The sequence below is a fragment of the Scyliorhinus canicula genome, chromosome 11 (genome assembly GCF_902713615.1).
Source record: "Scyliorhinus canicula chromosome 11, sScyCan1.1, whole genome shotgun sequence".
Classification (NCBI taxonomy): Eukaryota; Metazoa; Chordata; class Chondrichthyes; order Carcharhiniformes; family Scyliorhinidae; genus Scyliorhinus; species Scyliorhinus canicula.
The window spans coordinates 2,151,555-2,173,675 of NC_052156.1; the positions used below are offsets into that span (position 1 = coordinate 2,151,555).

Here is a 22,121-nt window from a genome sequence, read left to right on the forward strand (position 1 = left end):
CTGGAGCAGAGGAGACTGAGGGGAGACCTGATCGAGGTGGACAAGATTGAGGGGATGGACAGGGTGGGTAGGGAGCAGCTGTTCCCCTTAGCTGAAAGCTAACCCTAATATTTTTTTTGGATTAGGGTTGGGGTTATTAGGGTTAGGGTTACGAGGGGGACACAAGTTCAAAGTGAGGGGTGGGAGGGTTAGGGGGGATTTGAGGAAAAACATTTTTACCCAGAGGGTGGTGATGGTCTGGAACACACTGCCTGGGAGGGTGGGAGAAGGTCTGGAACGCACTGCCTGGGAGGGGGGGTGAGGGTCTGGAACGCACTGCCTGGGAGGGGGGGTGAGGGTCTGGAACACACTGCCTGGGAGGGGGGGTGAGGGTCTGGAATGCACTGCCTGGGAGGGTGGGTGAGGGTCTGGAACGCGCTGCCTGGGAGGGTGGGAGAGGGTCTGGAACGCACTGCCTGGGAGGGTGGGTGAGGGTCTGGAACGCGCTGCCTGGGAGGGTGGGTGAGGGTCTGGAACGCACTGCCTGGGAGGGTGGGTGAGGGTCTGGAACGCACTGACTGGGAGGGTGGGTGAGGGTCTGGAACGCGCTGCCTGGGAGGGGGGGAGACGCGGGTTGCAAATCCTTCAAAAAGCACCTGGATGAGTACTTGGCACGCCTTAAAATTCATAGATTATCATAGAATTTACAGTGCAGAAGGAGGCCATTCGGCCCATCAAGTCTGCACCGGCTCTTGGAAAGAGCACGCTACCCAAGGTCAACACCCCTACCCTAGCCCCATAACCCAGTAACCCCACCCAACACTAAGGGCAATATTGGACACCAAGGGCAATTTATCATGGCCAATCCACCTAACCTGCACATCTTTGGACTGTGGGAGGAAACCAGAGCACCCGGAGGAAACACACACACACACGGGGAGGATGTGCAGACTCCACACAGACAGTGATCCAAGCCAGGAATCGAAGCTGGGACTCTGGAGCTGTGAAGCCATTGTGCTATCCACAATGCTACCGTGCTGCTACATTCAAGGCTATGGGACAAGTGCTGGCAAATGGGATTAGGATTGGCAGATCAGGTGTCTTTCATGCAGCTGTGCAGTCTCGATGGTCTGAAGGGTCGCTTCTGCACTGCATGGTTCTGTGACAAGAGCAGCAGGTACCTGGGAACCCCACCACCTGGAGGTTCCCCTCCAAGTCACTCACCACCCTGACTTGGAAATATATCACAGTTCCTTCACTGTCTCTGGGGTAACATCCTGGAACTCCCTCCCTAACAGCACTGTGGGTGTATCTACACCACACGGACTGCAGCGGTTCGAGCACGTGCCTCACCAACACCTTCTCAAGGATAATAAATGCTGCTCTAGTAATGATAGTAATGAGGCCCATGTTCCATGAGCGAATTTAAAACAGCAAACGCAAATTCCGAAACTGCTGGAGCGGAACTTAAACCTCCGATTCTCGGAAGGGGTTAGTCAAGGATCGTCAGATTACTAGTCCATTCGTGTGAGTACTATACTGTCACAAAGCGTTCCTTTCTCAGAATAAAGACTGCATTCCCACCCGAGCAGAGTTCAAGTCTCCGAAATTAGCATCAGAGTTTTATCCTCAGTAATCACTTTGAGATTGGAGATAAACCGAGGGACCGATAAAATGTGTTCTTTCTGAATTAGATTAGATTCAGTTTGTGGATTCTTGTTTTGCCGATTGTGTTGCCTTTCTGTGTCCTTTGCAAGCAGAGCCATCATTTAATGTCAGTGTCAATGTGTTGTCCCTCAGATCTGAAGCTGAATAGCTGATGGAGTTTGATGCTGATGGAATGTGTCGTGTGGGTTGGGGGAAATATTTGTGTGGAATCCGCTAATGTAGCAGACATGAACCAAGGTTAGGTTTATTTACAGTACAGAATCTCGACTCCCTGAAGGATCTCCCTCCTCGACCTGCACCCAGGTTGGGGTTTTATACCAGCGATCTAATCCCCTGTTATGGGGACGCTTGTATTCAGTGAAATACGGGGAATGTGATAGTCCTGACGCTCCGAGGGGGTAAGAACACCTTGTGGTTTTCTATCTGCACCCTCGAGTAATGATCAGTCTTTAATATAACGTGACAACCTCACAACACACGTACTGTGTGTAATAAACGCTGGTTTTGTGATCTGCTGAGGAGGACAAAGAGTTAAAGACTTTGTGATATTAGTAATGAAGGTGAGGCTATTGGATTAACAAGCCCTGTTCACTCCAATGATTCCTGCCATTAGATTCATAGTCTGAGGATTCTTATTTAAATACAACATGATTTCATTATTAATCTCTGCCAGGGTGATCCAGGGCCAGCTTGCCGGCCACACATTGTCAGAAACAGGAGAACGACATTCAGCCCCACAAAGTCTGTCCTGGCTGATTGCAACCTCTGACTTTCAGACATTCTAAAAGAAAATATGTTCACAGCAGCTGCCGGTCCAAAGCCAATTGGTCTCCTGGGAGATTGGTGGACAAACACAAGAGAGCATTTCTGTACCACATAGAACAATACAGCACAGGAACAGGCCCTTCGGCCCTCCCAGCCTGTACTGGCCATGATACCAACCTTGGCCAAACCCCTCAGCACTTCCTTGTGCCGTCTCCCTCTATACCCACCCTATCCATGTGTTTGGCGAGATGCCTTTTGAACGCCGTTAATTAGCTCACAGGGCTAAATCGCTGACTTTGAAAGCAGGCCAGCAGCACGGTTCGATTCCCGTAACAGCCTCCCCGAACAGGCGGCGGAATGTGGCGACTAGGGGCTATTCACAGTAACTTCATTGAAGCCTACTCGTGACAATAAGCGATTTTCATTTCTCATTTCATTTTCACAACCTCTCCTGGCAACGTGTTCCAGGCACTCACCACCCTCTGTGTAAAAACCCTGCCTCACACATCTCCTTCCACGGACCTTAAACCTATGCCCCCAGTGACTGACCCCTCCACCCTGGGAAAGAGTGCCTGCCTATCCACTCTATCCATGCCCCCCCCCCCCCCCCCCCCCAATAATCTTGTAGACCTCTATCAGGCCGCCCCTCAACCTCCGTCATTCTAATGAAAACAGTCCGAGTCTATTCAGCCTCTCCACATAGCTAACACCCTCCAGACCAGGCAGCATCCTGGTAAACCTCCTCTGCACCCTCTCCAAAGCCTCCACATCCTTCTGGTAATGTGGCAGCCAGAATTGTGCGCAATATTCCAAGTGCAGCCTTACCAAGGTTCTATACAACTGTAGCATGACTTGCCAGTTTTTATACTCGATGCCCCATCCAATGAAGGTGAGCATTCCGTCTGCTTTCTTGACTACCTTGTCCACTTGTGTTGCCACCTTCAGAGATCTGTGGACCTGCACGTCCCGATCTCTCTGACTTTCTATATTCCTGAGAGTTTTACCATTTACGGTATATTTCCCCTCTATGTTAGACCTACCAAAATGCATTACCTCACATTAGTCTAGATTAATCTCCTTCCACAACCTCAGATACACGAAGTATCCGGCCAGTAAAGATCATGTTTACAGTCACTGGTGTCCTATAGGAAAACCCAGAACCCAATTTATACGCAGGAAGGTCACACAAACAGCAATGTGCTAATGACAGAATAGTCTATGTTAGAGCTGATGTTTGAAGGGTTACAGTTCGCCCCAGGATGCTGGAGTGGCCTCTCCTCCTGTTGCTCAGTAAGCAGCACTCTCTCTCCTGAATCAGGTGCTTGCCGATTAAAGTTGCATTCAGAAGCTTTAGGCTGAGGGAGTGCTGAACTGTCACAGCTGCTGTCTTTGCCATGAGCTGGTTGAAACTGAGACCCTGTCTGCGCTCTAACATCCCATGGCCAACGTTTTGATGAAGTGCAGAGGAGTTTCTCCCTGATCTCCCAGAGTCTGTCATTCTTTCTAAATTAACCTGAAGACACTATTGCGTCATTATCAGAATCCTGCTTGTGGGATATTGCTGTGTGCACTTTGGCTGCTGTTTCATAGAATTATAGAATTTACAGTGCAGAAGGAGGCCATTCGGCCCATCGAGTCTGCACCGGCTCTTGGAAAGAGCACCCTACCCAAGCCCACACCTCCACCCTATCCCCATAACCCTGTAACCCCACCCAACACTAAGGGCAATTTTGGACACTAAGGGCAATTTAGCATGGCCAATCCACCAAACCTGCACATCTTTGGACTGTGGGAGGAAACCGGAGCACCCGGAGGAAACCCACGCAGACATGGGGAGGATGTGCAGACTCCACACAGACAGTGACCCAAGCCAGAATCGAACCTGGGACCTTGGCGCTGTGAAGCCACAGTGCTATCCACAATGCTACCGTGCTGCCCATTGTTGTTCCGAGATTACACTTAAAAACACTTCATTGTTTTTTGAGTGCTTACAAACATCCTGAGGCTATGATAGGCGCTACAAAAATTCCAGTAATTCTGTCTTTTATCATTGTACAGCCAGTGGCCATGGGATCATTTCACATCCATTGAACAACTCATCCAAAAGTCGCACCACCACCAATGCAGCTTTCCCTCAGTACTGACCCTCTGACAGTGCGGCACTCCCTCAGTACTGACCCTCTGACAGTGCGGCACTCCCTCAGTACTGACCCTCTGACAGTGCGGCACTCCCTCAGTACTGACCCTCTGACAGTGCAGCACTCCCTCAGTACTGACCCTCCTACAGTGCAGCGCTCCCTCAGTACTGACCCTCTGACAGTGCGGCACTCCCTCAGTACTGACCCTCTGACAGTGCAGCATTCCCTCAGTACTGACCCTCTGACAGTGCGGCGCTCCCTCAGTACTGACCCTCTGACAGTGCGGCACTCCCTCAGTACTGACCCTCTGACAGTGTAGCACTCTCTCAGTACTGACCCTCTGACAGTGCAGCTTTCCCTCAGTACTGACCCTCTGACAGTGCGGCACTCCCTCAGTACTGACCCTCTGACAGTGCAGCACTCCCTCAGTACTGACCCTCTGACAGTGCGGCACTCCCTCAGTACTGACCCTCTGACAGTGCGGCACTCCCTCAGTACTGACCCTCTGACAGTGTAGCACTCCCTCAGTACTGACCCACTGACAGTGCGGCACTCCCTCAGTACTGACCCTCTGACAGTGTAGCACTCCCTCAGTACTGACCCTCTGACAGTGCGGCACTCCCTCAGTACTGACCCTCTGACAGTGCGGCATTCCCTCAGTGCTGACCCTCTGACAGTGCAGCATTCCCTCAGTACTGACCCACTGACAGTGCGGCACTCCCTCAGTACTGACCCTCTGACAGTGCGGCACTCCCTCAGTACTGACCCTCTGACAGTGCGGCACTCCCTCAGTACGGACCCTCTGACAGTGCAGCACTCCCTCAGTACTGACCCTCTGACAGTGCGGCACTCCCTCAGTACTGACCCTCTGACAGTGCGGCACTCCCTCAGTACTGACCCTCTGACAGTGCGGCACTCCCTCAGTACTGACCCTCTGACAGTGCGGCACTCCCTCGGTACTGACCCTCTGACAGTGCGGCACTCCCTCAGTACTGACCCTCTGACAGTGCAGCACTCCCTCAGTACTGACCCTCTGACAGTGCAGCTTTCCCTCAGTACTGACCCTCTGACAGTGCGGCACTCCCTCAGTACTGACCCTCTGACAGTGCAGCACTCCCTCAGTACTGACCCTCTGACAGTGCAGCGCTCCCTCAGTACTGACCCTCTGACAGTGCAGCACTCCCTCAGTACTGACCCTCTGACAGTGCAGCTTTCCCTCAGTACTGACCCTCTGACAGTGCGGCACTCCCTCAGTACTGACCCTCCGACAGTGCGGCACTCCCTCAGTACTGACCCTCTGACAGTGCGGCACTCCCTCAGTACTGACCCTCTGACAGTGCGGCACTCCCTCAGTACTGACCCTCTGACAGTGCAGCACTCCCTCAGTACTGACCCTCTGACAGTGCAGCACTCCCTCAGTACTGACCCTCTGACAGTGTGTCTGTGCTCAAGGTGGGGATACTAATAACATCCGAAAAATAAACAACCCTGGGGCAATTTGGCGGAAGAAATAAATACAATAATAATCACGAGATAAAAAGTACTCAGGAATGAAATTGGGCTAAAGGCCGATAATCCCCTGGATCTGATGGGTTACATCCCAGGATATTAAAGGAAGTAGGTGCAGAATTAGTGGATGCACTGGTAGTAATCTTCCAGGAATCCTTAGAAGGATATACCGGATAAGTCTGAGAGGATTGGAAACCTGCCAATGTAACACCCTTATTTAGAAAGGAAGACAAGAAACACGGGCGGGAATCTCTCAGTCCTGGGCCGGGCCGGAGAAACCCTGTGACCAGCGTGAATCGCGCCATGCCGCCCCGATACTGGCACGCGATGGAGAATCAGCGCCATGCCCCCCGACACTGACACGCGATGGAGAATCAGCGCCATGCTGCCCCGATGCTGGCACGCGATGGAGAATCAGCGCCATGCTGCCCCGATGCTGGCACGCGATGGAGAATCAGCGCCATGCTGCCCCGATGCTGGCACGCGATGGAGAATCAGCGCCATGCCGCCCCGATGCTGGCACGCGATGGAGAATCAGGGCCATGCCGCCCCGACACTGGCACGCGATGGAGAATCAGCGCCATGCCCCCCCCGACACTGGCACGCGATGGAGAATCAGCGCCATGCCGCCCCGATGCTGGCACGCGATGGAGAATCAGCGCCATGCCGCCCCCCGACACTGGCACGCGATGGAGAATCAGCGCCATGCCCCCCGACACTGGCACGCGATGGAGAATCAGCGCCATGCCCCCCCGATACTGGCACGCGATGGAGAATCAGCGCCATGCCGCCCCCCGATGCTGGCACGTGATGGAGAATCAGGGCCATGCCGCCCCGATGCTGGCACGCGATGGAGAATCAGCGCCATGCCCCCCGACACTGGCACGTGATGGAGAATCAGGGCCATGCCGCCCCGATGCTGGCACGCGATGGAGAATCAGGGCCATGCCGCCCCGACACTGGCACGCGATGGAGAATCAGCGCCATGCTGCCCCGACACTGGCACGCGATGGAGAATCAGCGCCATGCTGCCCCGATGCTGGCACGCGATGGAGAATCAGCGCCATGCTGCCCCGACACTGGCACGCGATGGAGAATCAGCGCCATGCTGCCCCGACACTGGCACGCGATGGGGAATCAGCGCCATGCCCCCCGACACTGGCACGCGATGGAGAATCAGCGCCATGCTGCCCCGACACTGGCACGCGATGGAGAATCAGCGCCATGCTGCCCCGACACTGGCACGCGATGGGGAATCAGCGCCATGCCCCCCGACACTGGCACGCGATGGAGAATCAGCGCCATGCTGCCCCGACACTGGCACGCGATGGGGAATCAGCGCCATGCCCCCCGACACTGGCACGCGATGGGGAATCAGCGCCATGCCCCCCGACACTGGCACGCGATGGGGAATCAGCGCCATGCCCCCCGACACTGGCACGCGATGGAGAATCAGCGCCATGCTGCCCCGACACTGGCACGCGATGGAGAATCAGCGCCATGCCCCCCGACACTGGCACGCGATGGAGAATCAGCGCCATGCCCCCCGACACTGGCACGCGATGGAGAATCAGCGCCATGCCGCCCCGACACTGGCACGCGATGGAGAATCAGCGCCATGCCGCCCCGATGCTGGCACGCGATGGAGAATCAGCGCCATGCCGCCCCGATGCTGGCACGCGATGGAGAATCAGCGCCATGCCCCCCGACACTGGCACGCGATGGAGAATCAGCACCATGCTGCCCCGATGCTGGCACGCGGTGGAGAATCAGCGCCATGCCGCCCCGACACTGGCACGCGATGGAGAATCAGCGCCATGCCGCCCCGATGCTGGCACGCGATGGAGAATCAGCACCATGCTGCCCCGATGCTGGCACGCGGTGGAGAATCAGCGCCATGCCGCCCCGATGCTGGCACGCGATGGAGAATCAGCGCCATGCTGCCCCGATGCTGGCACGCGATGGAGAATCAGCGCCATGCTGCCCCGATGCTGGCACGCGATGGAGAATCAGCGCCATGCTGCCCCGATGCTGGCACGCGATGGAGAATCAGCGCCATGCTGCCCCGATACTGGCACGCGATGGAGAATCAGCGCCATGCCCCCCCGACACTGGCACGCGATGGAGAATCAGCGCCATGCCCCCCCGACACAGGCACGCGATGGAGAATCAGCGCCATGCCGCCCCGACACTGGCACGCGATGGAGAATCAGCGCCATGCCGCCCCCCGACACTGGCACGCGATGGAGAATCAGCGCCATGCTGCCCCGATGCTGGCACGCGATGGAGAATCAGCGCCATGCCGCCCCGATGCTGGCACGCGATGGAGAATCAGCGCCATGCCGCCCCGATGCTGGCACGCGATGGGGAATCAGCGCCATGCTGCCCCGACACTGGCACGCGATGGAGAATCAGCGCCATGCCGCCCCGATGCTGGCACGCGATGGAGAATCAGCGCCATGCTGCCCCGATGCTGGCACGCGATGGAGAATCAGCCCCATGCCGCCCCGATGCTGGCACGCGATGGAGAATCAGCGCCATGCTGCCCCGACACTGGCACGCGATGGAGAATCAGCGCCATGCCGCCCCCCGACACTGGCACGCGATGGAGAATCAGCGCCATGCCGCCCCGATGCTGGCACGCGATGGAGAATCAGCGCCATGCCGCCCCCCGACACTGGCACGCGATGGAGAATCAGCGCCATGCTGCCCCGATGCTGGCACGCGATGGAGAATCAGCGCCATGCTGCCCCGATGCTGGCACGCGATGGAGAATCAGCGCCATGCTGCCCCGACACTGGCACGCGATGGAGAATCAGCGCCATGCCGCCCCGATACTGGCACGCGATGGAGAATCAGCGCCATGCCGCCCCGATGCTGGCACGCGATGGAGAATCAGCGCCATGCCGCCCCGATACTGGCACGCGATGGAGAATCAGCGCCATGCTGCCCCGATGCTGGCACGCGATGGAGAATCAGCGCCATGCCGCCCCCCGACACTGGCACGCGATGGAGAATCAGCGCCATGCCCCCCCGACACTGGCACGCGATGGAGAATCAGCGCCATGCTGCCCCGATGCTGGCACGCGATGGAGAATCAGCGCCATGCTGCCCCGATGCTGGCACGCGATGGAGAATCAGCGCCATGCTGCCCCGACACTGGCACGCGATGGAGAATCAGCGCCATGCCCCCCGACACTGGCACGCGATGGAGAATCAGCGCCATGCCGCCCCGATGCTGGCACGCGATGGAGAATCAGCGCCATGCCGCCCCGATACTGGCACGCGATGGAGAATCAGCGCCATGCCGTCCCGATACTGGCACGCGATGGAGAATCAGCGCCATGCCCCCCCGACACTGGCACGCGATGGAGAATCAGCGCCATGCCGCCCCGACACTGGCACGCGATGGAGAATCAGCGCCATGCCCCCCCGACACTGGCACGCGATGGAGAATCAGCGCCATGCCGCCCCCCGACACTGGCACGTGATGGAGAATCAGCGCCATGCCCCCCCGACACTGGCACGCGATGGAGAATCAGCGCCATGCTGCCCCGATGCTGGCACGCGATGGAGAATCAGCGCCATGCCGCCCCGACACTGGCACGCGATGGAGAATCAGCGCCATGCTGCCCCGATACTGGCACGCGATGGAGAATCAGCGCCATGCTGCCCCGACACTGGCACGCGATGGAGAATCAGCGCCATGCTGCCCCGATACTGGCACGCGATGGAGAATCAGCGCCATGCTGCCCCGATACTGGCACGCGGTGGAGAATCAGCGGCGTTGGCGCTGGCGTGGTTGGCACAGCACCGGTCACGGGCCGCTCTACGCAGCCAGCCGGCTGATTCTCAGCCCGGGATGGGCCGAGCGGCCATCGTGAAAACACCGAGTCCCGCCGGTGCCGTCCACACCTGCTCTCAGCCGGCGGGAACTCGACATGGAAGGGTCGGGGGCGGCCTGTGGGGGGTTCCGACCTCGGGGGGGCCTCCGATGTGGCCTGGCCCGTATTCGGGGCCCACGGCCTCTGTGGCTGGGAGCCTCCTTTCCTACGTACCGGCCCCCGGAGCCCCGCGCCATGTTACGTCAGGACCGTTGAAGTGAGCCACTGCACGTGCGCGGATCCCACGGCGCCCAGTTGACACCGGGATCAGCAGCGGGAGCAGCGGGAGCAGCGGGAGCAGCGGGAGCAGCGGGAGCAGCGGGAGCAGCGTGAGCAGCGGGAGCAGCGGGAGCAGCAGCGGGAGCAGCGGGAGCAGCGGGAGCAGCGGGAGCAGCGGGAGCAGCGGGAGCAGCGGGAGCAGCGGGAGCAGCGGGAGCAGCGGGAGCAGCGGGAGCAGCGGGAGCAGCGGGAGCAGCAGGAGCAGCGGGAGCAGCGGGAGCAGCAGGAGCAGCGGGAGCAGCGGGAGCAGCAGGAGCAGCGGGAGCAGCGGGAGCAGCGGGAGCAGCGGGAGCAGCGGGAGCAGCGTGAACCGCTCCAGTGCCGTACTGGCCCCCTGCTAAGGGCCAGAATTGCTGATCCTGGGGCCGTGTTGACGCTGTCAAGAAACACGATGGCGTTTCCGATGGCGTCAACACTTAGCCTCAGGAAAACAGAATTCTGCCCCAGGTAACTATTGGCCAGTTAGCTTAAATTCTGTCATTGGGGAAATGTCTGTTATAAAGGACGTAACAGCAGAGCGTTTAGAAATGCAGAATATTCTTGGAGGGGAAATCATGCCTGACAAATTTATTACAATTCTTTGAGGTAGTAACAAACAGGATAGATAAAGGAGAAACAGTAGATGTAATATACTTGGATTTCCAAGTAGCACTTGATAAGGTACCACACAAAAGGCTACTTAATAAGATCAGAGCCCACGGTATTGGGGTAGTGTATTAGCATGGATAGAGGATTGGCTAATTGATGGAAGACTGAGAGTTGGGATAAGAGGAGAATTTTCAGGATGGCAATCTGTAACTGGTGGAGTGCCACAGGGATGGGGCTACAATCATTCACAATATATATTAATGACCTGGCCGAGGGAAGTGAATTTACTATTGCCAAGTTTGCGGATGACACAAAGTGGGGACGACGACACAGAGTCTACAGAGTGGTTAGGTGATTGGGCAGAAAGTTGGCAGATAATAATAATCTTTATTAGTGTCCCAAGTAGGCTTACATTAACACTGCAGTGAAGTTACTGTGAAAATCCCCTAGTCGCCACATTCCGGCGCCTGTTCGGGTACAGAGAGGGAGAATTCAGAATGTCCAAAACAGCACGTCTTTCGGGACTTGTGGGAGGAAACCGGAGCACCCGGAGGAAACCCACACAGACACGGGGAGAACGTGCAGACTCCGCACAGACAGTGACCCAAGCCGGGAATTGAACGCAGGACCATGGATCTGTGAAGCAACAGTGCTAACCACTGTGGTACCGTGCCGCCCTTGGAATATAATGTCGGAAACTGTGAAGTTCTGCACTTTGTTGGGAAGAATGAAGGAGCTGAATGTTATTTAAATGGAGACAGACTGCAGAAAGCTGCAGCACAGAGGGATCTGGGGCCCTCGTGCATAAATCACAAAGAGTTAACCTGTAAATTCAGCAGATTATTGGGAAGGCAAATGGAATGTTGGCCTTTATTTCAAAGGGAATGGAGTATACAAATAGGGAAGTGCTGCTAAAACTATACAAGGCACGAGTTAGACAGCAGCTGGAATACTGTGAACAGTTTGGTTCCCTTATCCAAGGAAAGATAAATGGACATTGGCGGCCGTCCAGAGAAGGTTCACTGGGTTGACCCCGGGCATGGAGGGATTTTCTCATGAGGAGGGGTTGAGTAGGTCGGGCCTGTTCTCATTGGAGTTTGGAAGAATGAGAGGCGACCTTATTGAGACATGTCGGATTCACAGGTGACACGGTGGCTTCACAGCGCCAGGGACCCTGGTTCAATTCCAACATCGGGTCACTGTCTACACGTTCTCCCCGTGTGTGCGCGGGTTTCCTCCGGGTGCTCCGGTTTCCTCCCACAGTCCAAAGATGGATTGGCCATGATAAATTGCCCTTAGTGACCGAGGGTTAGGTGGGGTTGGGGAGGTGGGACAGGCCTGGGCAGGGTACATTTTCAAAGGGTCGGCGCAGACTCGATGGGCCGAATAGCCTCATTCTGCACAGTCGAATTGGATGACAGGGAAGTTGCTGAAAGGTTATTTCCTCGAATGGAAGAGTCCAGGAGAGGAGGCAGAATCTCCGAGTGAGGGGTCGCTAATTTCAGACAGAGATGAGGAGGAATTTCTTCTCTCAGAGGGGAGTGAATCTATGGAATTATTTTGGGTCATTAAGTATGTTCAAGGCAGGGGCAGCACGGTGGCCTAGTGGTTAGCACTGCTGCCTCACGGCGCTGAGGTCCCAGGTTCGATCCTGGCTCTGGGTCACTGTCTGTGTGGAGTTTGCACATTCTTCCCGTGTCTGCGTGGGTTTCGCCCCCACAACCCAAAGATCTGCAGGGTAGGTGGATTGGCCACACTAAATTGCCCCTTAATTGGAAAAAAATAATTGGGTCATCTAAATTTTTTTTTTAAGTATGTTGAAGGCTGAGACAGACAGAGTTTAATCTGTGAGGGAATCATGGGGATCAGGCGGGAAAGTGAAGTTGAGGATTAGCAGATCAGTTATGATCTTCTTGAATGGTGGAGACAACATGATGGGCCAAATGGCCTAATTCTCCTCCTACCTCTTCTGGGTGGGTACAAGCAGCGGTGCGGGGGGGGGGGGGGGGGGGGGGGGGGGGGGGGGTAGAGTGTACACTGGGCAATGGGAAGGAAGAGAATGGGGGGTTTTGACAAATACCAGTAAATGAGTTTGTGAAACTGAATAATGATTGTAACACTTTGCGGTTCCGTTTTGAAAAAGAAAAGGAGACGACCTTTTAAACAATTAAGAAATTGAAGACAGGTGGAAGACACACTGTCTGGATTCACTGACCTCACAAACCTCTTGACCCACTGCAGACATCAGCAGCAGCCTTGAAGTGGGAGCAGAGATTGGAAATGGAAATGTTCAGTGCTATTGCCAATCAAAAGTAGGTGAAAGGTTAGCACAGCAAAGCTGATCACTCCACCTGTCCCCCTTGCTCTTTGCACTGGCGATTGAACCTTTGGCTATGGCGTTGAGGGAGTCAGGGAGATGGAGGGGTCTGGTGCGGGGTGGGGAGGAACATCGTGTATCGCTGTATGCGGACGACCTGCTGTTGTATGTGGCGGATCCAGAAGGGGGAATGCCGGGGGTGATGGAGCTGTTAGCGGAATTTGGGGGCTTCTCGGGCTATAAGTTAAATTTAGGCAAGAGCGAGGTATTTGTAATACACCCGGGTGATCAGGAGGAGGGAATCGGGAGACTCCCATTTAAGAGGGCAGTGAAGAGTTTCAGATACCTGGGGGTGCAGGTGGCCAGGAGTTGGGGGACTCTCCATAAGCTTAATTTTACCAGGCTGGTGGAGCAGATGGAGGAGGAATTTAAAAGGTGGGACATGGTGCCGTTACCGTTGGCGGGTAGAGTGCAGTCCGTCAAAATGACGGTTCTCCCGAGGCTCTTGTTCCTTTTTCAGTGTTTGCCCATCTTTATCCCTAGGGCCTTTTTTAGAAGGGTGACTAGCAGCATCATGAGCTTTGTTTGGGCGCATGGGACCCCGAGGGTGAAGAGGGTCTTCTTGGAGCGGGGTAGAGATGGTGGGGGGCTGGCATTACCCAATCTCTCGGGGTATTCTTGGGCGGCCAATGTGTCGATGGTGCGCAAGTGGGTAATGGAGGGGAGGGGGCAGCATGGAAACGGATGGAGAGGGCGTCCTGTGGCGATACAAGCCTGGGGGCCCTGGTAACGGCGCCGTGGCCGTTCCCTCCTACGAGGTATACCACGAGTCCGGTGGTGGCAGCTACCCTCAAGATTTGGGGGCAGTGGAGGCGACATAGGGGAGAAGTGGGGGGCTCGATGGAGGCTCCGTTAAGGGGGAACCATAGGTTCGTCCCGGGGAACATTGATGGGGGATTTCAGGGTTGGCACAGAGCGGGCATCAGACAGCTGAGGGACCTGTTTATTGATGGGAGGTTTGCGAGCCTGGGGGAGTTGGAGGAGAAATTTGGGCTCCCCCCGGGGAACATGTTCAGGTATCTGCAGGTAAAGGCATTTGCTAGGCGACAGGTGGAGGGATTCCCTTCGCTTCCCGCGAGGGGGGTGAGCGACAGGGTGCTTTCGGGGGTCTGGGTCGGAGAGGGGAAGATATCTGATATCTACAAGGTTATGCAGGAGGTGGAGGAGGCGTCAGTAGAGGAGCTGAAAGCTAAGTGGGAGGGGGAACTGGGGGAACAGATCGAAGACGGGACATGGGCTGATGCCCTGGAGAGGGTTAATTCTTCCTCCTCGTGTGCGCGGCTTAGCCTCATCCAATTCAAGGTGCTGCACCGGGCCCACATGACTGGGACGAGGATGAGTAGGTTCTTTGGGGGTGAGGACAGGTGTGTCAGGTGCTCGGGGAGTCCAGTGAACCATGCCCATATGTTCTGGGCATGCCCGGCATTGGAGGAGTTCTGGAAGGGGGTGGCGAGGACAGTGTCGAGGGTGGTGGGATCCAGGGTCAAGCCAGGATGGGGACTCGCGATTTTTGGGGTTGGGGTGGAGCCGGGAGTGCAGGAGGCGAAAGAGGCCGGTGTGCTGGCCTTTGCGTCCCTAGTAGCCCGGCGAAGGATCTTGCTACAATGGAAGGATGCGAGGCCCCCAAGCGTGGAGACCTGGATCAATGACATGGCGGGTTTCATTAAGCTAGAGAAGGTCAAATTCGCCCTGAGAGGGTCGGTACAAGGGTTCTTTAGGCGGTGGCAGCCTTTTCTCGACTTTCTGGCTCAACGATAGGGTACGGGGACAGCAGCAGCAGCAACCCGGGGAGGGAAAAGGGGGGGCCGACAATGACTATGATTGTTTATTTAATTTTAATATTTTTAAAGTTCTTTTGTTGTTCATTAGGGTTGGGGGGGTGGGGGATGGGATACATGCGCCGATACGGTCTGGGGGTGTTACAGTTATTATGGGTTATTTTGTTGCATTTCATTGTTTGTCGTTATGTTTTATATTTTCTGTAAAATATTCCAATAAAAATTATATTAAAAAAAAGCTGATCACTCCAAATCCTGCAAGGATGTTTTTGTGGATGGTGGATCTCAGACAGTGTTTCTCATTTAGTGAAAGGAACTGTGGGTATTCCAGCCGCTGATGGAACAGAACCGACAAATAAAGCTACCCAATAGAACTGGAGAGAGAATGAGGCAGAGTGAATCTGCAGCTGCATCGAAACCCAAAAACCCAGGACAGGTACAGCAAGGGGTTAGATACAGAGTAAAGCTCACTCTGCACTGTTCCCATCAAACACTCCCAGGACAGGTACAGCACGGGGTTAGATACAGAGTAAAGCTCCCCCTACACTGTCCCCATCAAACACTCCCAGGACAGGTACAGCACGGGGTTAGATACAGAGTAAAGCTCCCTCTACACTGTCCCCATCAAACATTCCCAGGACAGGTACAGCACGGGGTTAGATACAGAGTAAAGCTCACTCTGCACTGTCCCCATCAAACACTCCCAGGACAAGTACAGCACGGGATTAGATACAGAGTAAAGCTCCCTCTACACTGTCCCCATCAAACACTCCCAGGACAGGTACAGCACGGGATTAGATACAGAGTAAAGCTCCCTCTACACTGTCCCCATCAAACACTCCCAGGACAGGTACAGCACGGGGTTAGATACAGAGTAAAGCTCCCTCTACACTGTCCCCATCAAACACTCCCAGAACAGGTACAGCACGGGGTTAGATACAGAGTAAAGCTCCCTCTACACTGTCCCCATCAAACATTCCCAGGACAGGTACAGCACGGGGTTAGATACAGAGTAAAGCTCCCTCTACACTGTCCCCATCAAACACTCCCAGGACAGGTACAGCACGGGGTTAGATACAGAGTAAAGCTCCCTCTACACTGTCCCCATCAAACACTCCCAGGACTGGTACAGCACGGGGTTAGATACCGAGTAAAGCTCCCTCTACACTGTCCCCGTCAAACACTCCCAGGACAGGTACAGCACGGGGTTAGATACAGAGTAAAGCTGCCTCTACACTGTCCCCATCAAACACTCTGTGGTGGTACGATTAGCATAGCTGCCTGCCATTTATGCAGAACACTGGCTTACCATTGGCCCTGGTCGGTCATGTGCCTCTCGACCAGTTGGTTGAGACCAATCATGTGACGGCTCCCCGATTGGTCGAGAGGTTGAGTTACCCTCCAGGGCAGGGTATAACTACCCAGTACTCCCGGCGTTCGTCCTTCTACTGTAATCGACCGCAGGGCTAACATCTAGAAGATTAAAGCCATACTTTTGTTCAGCAACTCGTCTCGCGTTCAATTGATGGTACATCACACTCCCACGGCAGGTACATCACGGGGTTAGATACAGAGTAAAGCTCCCTCTACACTGTCCCCATCAAACATTCCCAGGACAGGTACATCACGGGTTAGATACAGAGTAAAGCTCCCTCTACACTGTCCCCATCAAACATTCCCAGGACAGGTACAGCACGGGGTTAGATACAGAGTAAAGCTCCCTCTACACTGTCCCCATCAAACACTCCCAGGACAGGTACAGCACGGGGTTAGATACAGAGTAAAGCTCCCTCTACACTGTCCCCATCAAACACTCCCAGGACAGGTACAGCACAGGGTTAGATACAGAGTAAAGCTCCCTCTACACTGTCCCCATCAAACACTCCCAGGACAGGTACAGTTTAGGGTTAGATACAGAGTAAAGCTCCTTCTGCACTGTACGCATCAAACACTCCCAGGGCAGGTACATCACGGGTTAGATACAGAGTAAAGCTCCCTCTACACTGTCCCCATCAAACACTCCCAGGACAGGTACAGCACGGGGTTAGATACAGAGTAAAGCTCCCTCTACACTGTCCCCATCAAACACTCCCAGGGCAGGTACAGCACGGGGTTAGATACAGAGTAAAGCTCCCTCTACACTGTCCCCATCAAACACTCCCAGGACAGGTACAGCACGGGGTTAGATACAGAGTAAAGCTCCCTCTACACTGTCCACATCAAACATTCCCAGGACAGGTACAGCACGGGGTTAGATACAGAGTAAAGCTCCCTCTACACTGTCCCCATCAAACATTCCCAGGACAGGTACAGCACGGGGTTAGATACAGAGTAAAGCTCCCTCTACACTGTCCCCATCAAACACTCCCAGGACAGGTACAGCACGGGGTTAGATACAGAGTAAAGCTCCCTCTACACTGTCCCCATCAAACACTCCCAGGACAGGTACAGCACAGGGTTAGATACAGAGTAAAGCTCCCTCTACACTGTCCCCATCAAACACTCCCAGGACAGGTACAGCATGGGGTTAGATACAGAGTAAAGCTCCCTCTACACTGTCCCCATCAAACATTCCCAGGACAGGTACAGCACGGGGTTAGATACAGAGTAAAGCTCCCTCTACACTGTCCCCATCAAACACTCCCAGGACAGGTACAGCACAGGGTTAGATACAGAGTAAAGCTCCCTCTACACTGTCCCCATCAAACACTCCCAGGACAGGTACAGCATGGGGTTAGATACAGAGTAAAGCTCCCTCTACACTGTCCCCATCAAACATTCCCAGGACAGGTACAGCACGGGGTTAGATACAGAGTAAAGCTCCCTCCACACTGTCCCCATCAAACACTCCCAGGACAGGTACAGCACGGGGTTAGATACAGAGTAAAGCTCCCTCTACACTGTCCCCATCAAACACTCCCAGGACAGGTACAGCACGGGGTTAGATACAGAGTAAAGCTCCCTCCACACTGTCCCCATCAAACACTCCCAGGACAGGTACAGCACGGGGTTAGATACAGAGTAAAGCTCCCTCTACACTGTCCCCATCAAACACTCCCAGGACAGGTACAGCACGGGGTTAGATACAGAGTAAAGCTCCCTCTACACTGTCCCCATCAAACACTCCCAGGACAGGTACAGCACGGGGTTAGATACAGAGTAAAGCTCCCTCTACACTGTCCCCATCAAACACTCCCAGGACAGGTACAGCACGGGGTTAGATACAGAGTAAAGCTCCCTCTACACTGTCCCCATCAAACACTCCCAGGACAGGTACAGCACGGGGTTAGATACAGAGTAAAGCTCCCTCTACACAGGCACACCAACCATTGGCTGTCACCTGCACCGAGGCACCGAGGTTAACACTGATCTTTCTGGAGGGCGGCACGTGGCACAGTGGTTAGCACTGCAGTCTATGGCGCTGAGGACCCGGGTTTGAATCCCGGTTCCGGGTCACTGTCCGTGTGGAGGTTTCACATTCTCCCATGTTTACGTGGGTTTCATCCCCACGACCCAAAGATGTGTCGGCTAGGTGGATTGGCCACACTAAATTGCCTCTTAATTGAAATATATATATATAATTGGTGCACTGAATTTATATTTAAAAAAGGTAACAAAATGCTGATGCTGTCAGCCGAACCCAGAGGTGGTACCAGATTCTGGATTCTCCGATTTGACGCTGAATGTAAGAACAGTGACGTTTTAAGTCCGCAAAAAACTGTGCGAACACTGCACCGATCCTCTATCTGGTGGGGGGTGAATTGCTGGCTCCGTGGCAGGGCATGCGCACGGCTGGGGCCTCCAGCGGCCGTGCCTTGCAACACGGCATCGGCCACTCGCGGATCCAGCCTAACAAAAACTGCCCCCCTTAACCAGGCTCAGCCACCCCGAACCACTCACCCATCAATGCCCCCAGCCCCCGCCAAAGCCCCGCTACCTGCTGAACGGTTCCCCCTCCCAGCCTGTGGCAGCGCTCGATTCAGTCTGTAGGGGTCCCACAGGGTATACAAATCAAATAGCATAAGTGGCCCACGCCCTCGGCCCATCGGGGGGGCGGAGCATCGAGGGAGGGTCTCAGGTGACGTCCTGAGGCCGTCCCAACGGCGTCGAGTACCCGATAGCAGCGCCGGCCCCAATTTCGGTACAAACGGGGATTCTCCGGCTGATCGCCGAACCGGATTTCAGCCCCGGAGATCGGAGAATCCCGCCCCAGATCTCTCATTCACACTGATTTATTGTGAGTTAATACCAGAGAAAGTAAAACATTGAAACAGAGAAAGATTCACACCTATCCCATCTGCGTTAGCTGCAGAATTATTGTGTCTAATCCCACCCTTCGGCCCCGGGTCTGCTGGTTCCAGCATCTCGAGTTAGACCTGAGCATTTTGTAAATGGGTTCAGGGTTCCGCCCGCTCTCACTCAGGCACTGACTTCCAGATACCAACCACTCTCTGGGCACAAAAAGGTCCTCCTCAACTCCCCTCTAATCGGTTATTTTAAATGTCCGTCCTGTGATCATTGTCCTCTCTGCTTAGGGAACAATGTTCTTCTTTTCCACTCTATCCAGTCCCCCTCATAATTTTCCTCAATTAAACCTGCCCCTCGGCCTCCTCCACTCCAACAAAAACAAACCCATCCCATCTTTCTCCATCGTTAAAATTCTATATTCTGGTAAATCCTCACCTGTGTGAATAATGTGATTTGTACTGAATGAAATGAGGATTTTGAGAGAATTGCAGTGATTTTAGTTCTGGAGCTATGACAGCGTTACTCACCCCCTCCATTTTTATAACACAGGTATGGGAATCGCCAAACGTTACCCAGACCCACAGCAAAGCCGACGCACGACATGATGAAATCCATTTGACGCGTCCAGGTCTCACGTTCTGCTATCGGATCCTTAACGCACCCATTTGTCACAACGAGGGGAGTCAATACTGATTTATCTTCATGAACAGACTCCAGGTCTCCACCCAGTTCAGTGCTTTCTGTGTCAGGGGCCCGGGAACAACCATTTCCACCTACAGAAAACAGACACAATACAGATAATAAAGAGGGATAAAGAACGAATGTGCATCGAAATAACAGTGATCGCAATCCCCGGATGTTACAGTCAAAGGCGTATCGTTTCATGTGCAGTCATTGATGCAAAGTAGGAAACACTGCCGCAAATGTGTGCACAGCAAGATCCCATAATCAGCACGATGACCACATAACGTTGGTTGAGTGTCAATTATTCCCTCAGTACTGACCCTCTGACAGTGCAGCACTCCCTCAGTACTGACCCTCTGACAGTGCAGCACTCCCTCAGTACTGACCCTCTGACAGTGCAGCACTCCCTCAGTACTGACCCTCTGACAGTGCGGCACTCCTTCAGTACTGACCCTCTGACAGTGCGGCACTCCCTCAGTACTGACCCTCTGACAGTGCAGCACTCCCTCAGTACTGACCCTCTGACAGTGCAGCACTCCCTCAGTACTGACCCTCTGACAGTGCAGCGCTCCCTCAGTACTGACTCTCTGACAATGCAGCACTCCCCCGGTACTGACCCTCTGACAGTGCGGCACTCCCTCAGTACTGACCCTCTGACAGTGCGGCACTCCCTCAGTACTGACCCTCTGACAGTGCAGAACTCCCTCAGTACTGACCCTCTGACAGTGCGGCACTCCCTCAGTACTGACCCTCTGACAGTGCTGCACTCCCTCAGTACTGACCCTCTGACAGTGCAGCACTCCCTCAGTAATGACCCTCTGACAGTGCAGCACTCCCTCAGCACTGACCCGCTGACAGTGCGGCACTCCCTCAGTACTGACCCTCTGACAGTGCGGCACTCCCTCAGTACTGACCCTCTGACAGTGCGGCACTCCCTCAGTACTGACCCTCTGACAGCGCGGCACTCCCTCAGTACTGACCCTCTGACAGTGCGGCACTCCCTCAGTACTGACCCTCTGACAGTGCGGCTCTCCCTCAGTACTGACCCTCTGACAGTGCGGCACTCCCTCAGTACTGACCCTCTGACAGTGCGGCACTCCCTCAGTACTGACCGTCTGACAGTGCAGCACTCCCTCAGTACTGACCCTCTGACAGTGCTGCACTCCCTCAGTACTGACCCTTTGGTACAGCAGGTAATAAAGAAAGTGAATGGAATGTTGGCATTTATAGCTAAAGGAATTGAGTATAAAGGTAAGGAAGTGTTAGTGGAACTACACAAGGCATTGGTGAGACTGCACCTGGAGTATTGAGCACAGTTATGGTCCCCTTAATTTAGGAAAGATGTAGTAACAATGGAGGCAGTTCAATGGAGATTCACTCGAGTGATTCCAGAGATGAGGGGTTTGTCGTATAAAGAGGGATTGAGTAGTTTAGGCCGATACTCTAGAGTTTGGATGAATGAGGGGGAACAAATTGAGGTATACAAGATGCTAAAAGGTCTGGATAAAGAAGACGTGGAGCGGATGCTTCTTCTTGTGGGGCATTCTAGAACGAGGGGGCATAGTCTCAGGATAAGAGGAAGCAAAGTTAAAACAGATTTGAGGAAAAACTACTCCCAAAGGGTTGTGAATCTGTGGAATTCGCTACCCCAGAGAGCGGTGGATGCTGGGACAGTGAGTGAATTTAAGGAGGAGTTAGACAGATTTTTAATTGGTAATGTGTTGAAGGGTTATGGAGAACGGGCAGGACGATGGAGTTAATGCCAGGATGAGATCAGCCTTGATCGAATGGCCTAGCAAACTCGATGGGCCAAATGGCCTAATTCTCCTCATATCTTATGAACTTATGAAACTTAACATTAATACATTCAGCCCCAAGTCATTGATCTAAATTATAAATAGTTGAGGCTCTAGCACTGATCCCAGTGAAACTCCACTCAGTAAATCTTGCCAATCCAAAAATGGCTCATGTTAGCTAACCAATTCTCTATCCATTCTAATCTGCTACCCCAACACTGTGAGCATTTATTTTGTGCAGCAACCTTTCATATAATAATAATCATCATTTTCATTAGTGTCACAAGTAGGCTGACATTAACACTGCCATGAAGTTACTGTGAAAATCCCCTAGTCGCCACATTCCGGCACCTGTTCGGGAACACAGAGGGAGAATTCAGAATGTCCAATTCACCTAACAGCACGCCTTTTGGGACTTGTGGGAGGAA

The 22,121-nt window shown here is 54.2% G+C and overlaps 1 protein-coding gene across 1 annotated transcript in view; it reads right to left on the reverse strand.

The window, feature by feature from the left end:
* The window catches only part of LOC119973625 (sodium- and chloride-dependent creatine transporter 1-like), a 161,057-nt gene that overhangs the window by 99,685 nt on the left and 39,251 nt on the right, over positions 1–22,121 (reverse strand). The window contains exon 2 of the mRNA XM_038812006.1: positions 19,741–19,986. Coding sequence (XP_038667934.1) covers positions 19,741–19,986 — 246 coding nt within the window. The remainder of the gene's footprint in view (positions 1–19,740; positions 19,987–22,121) is intronic.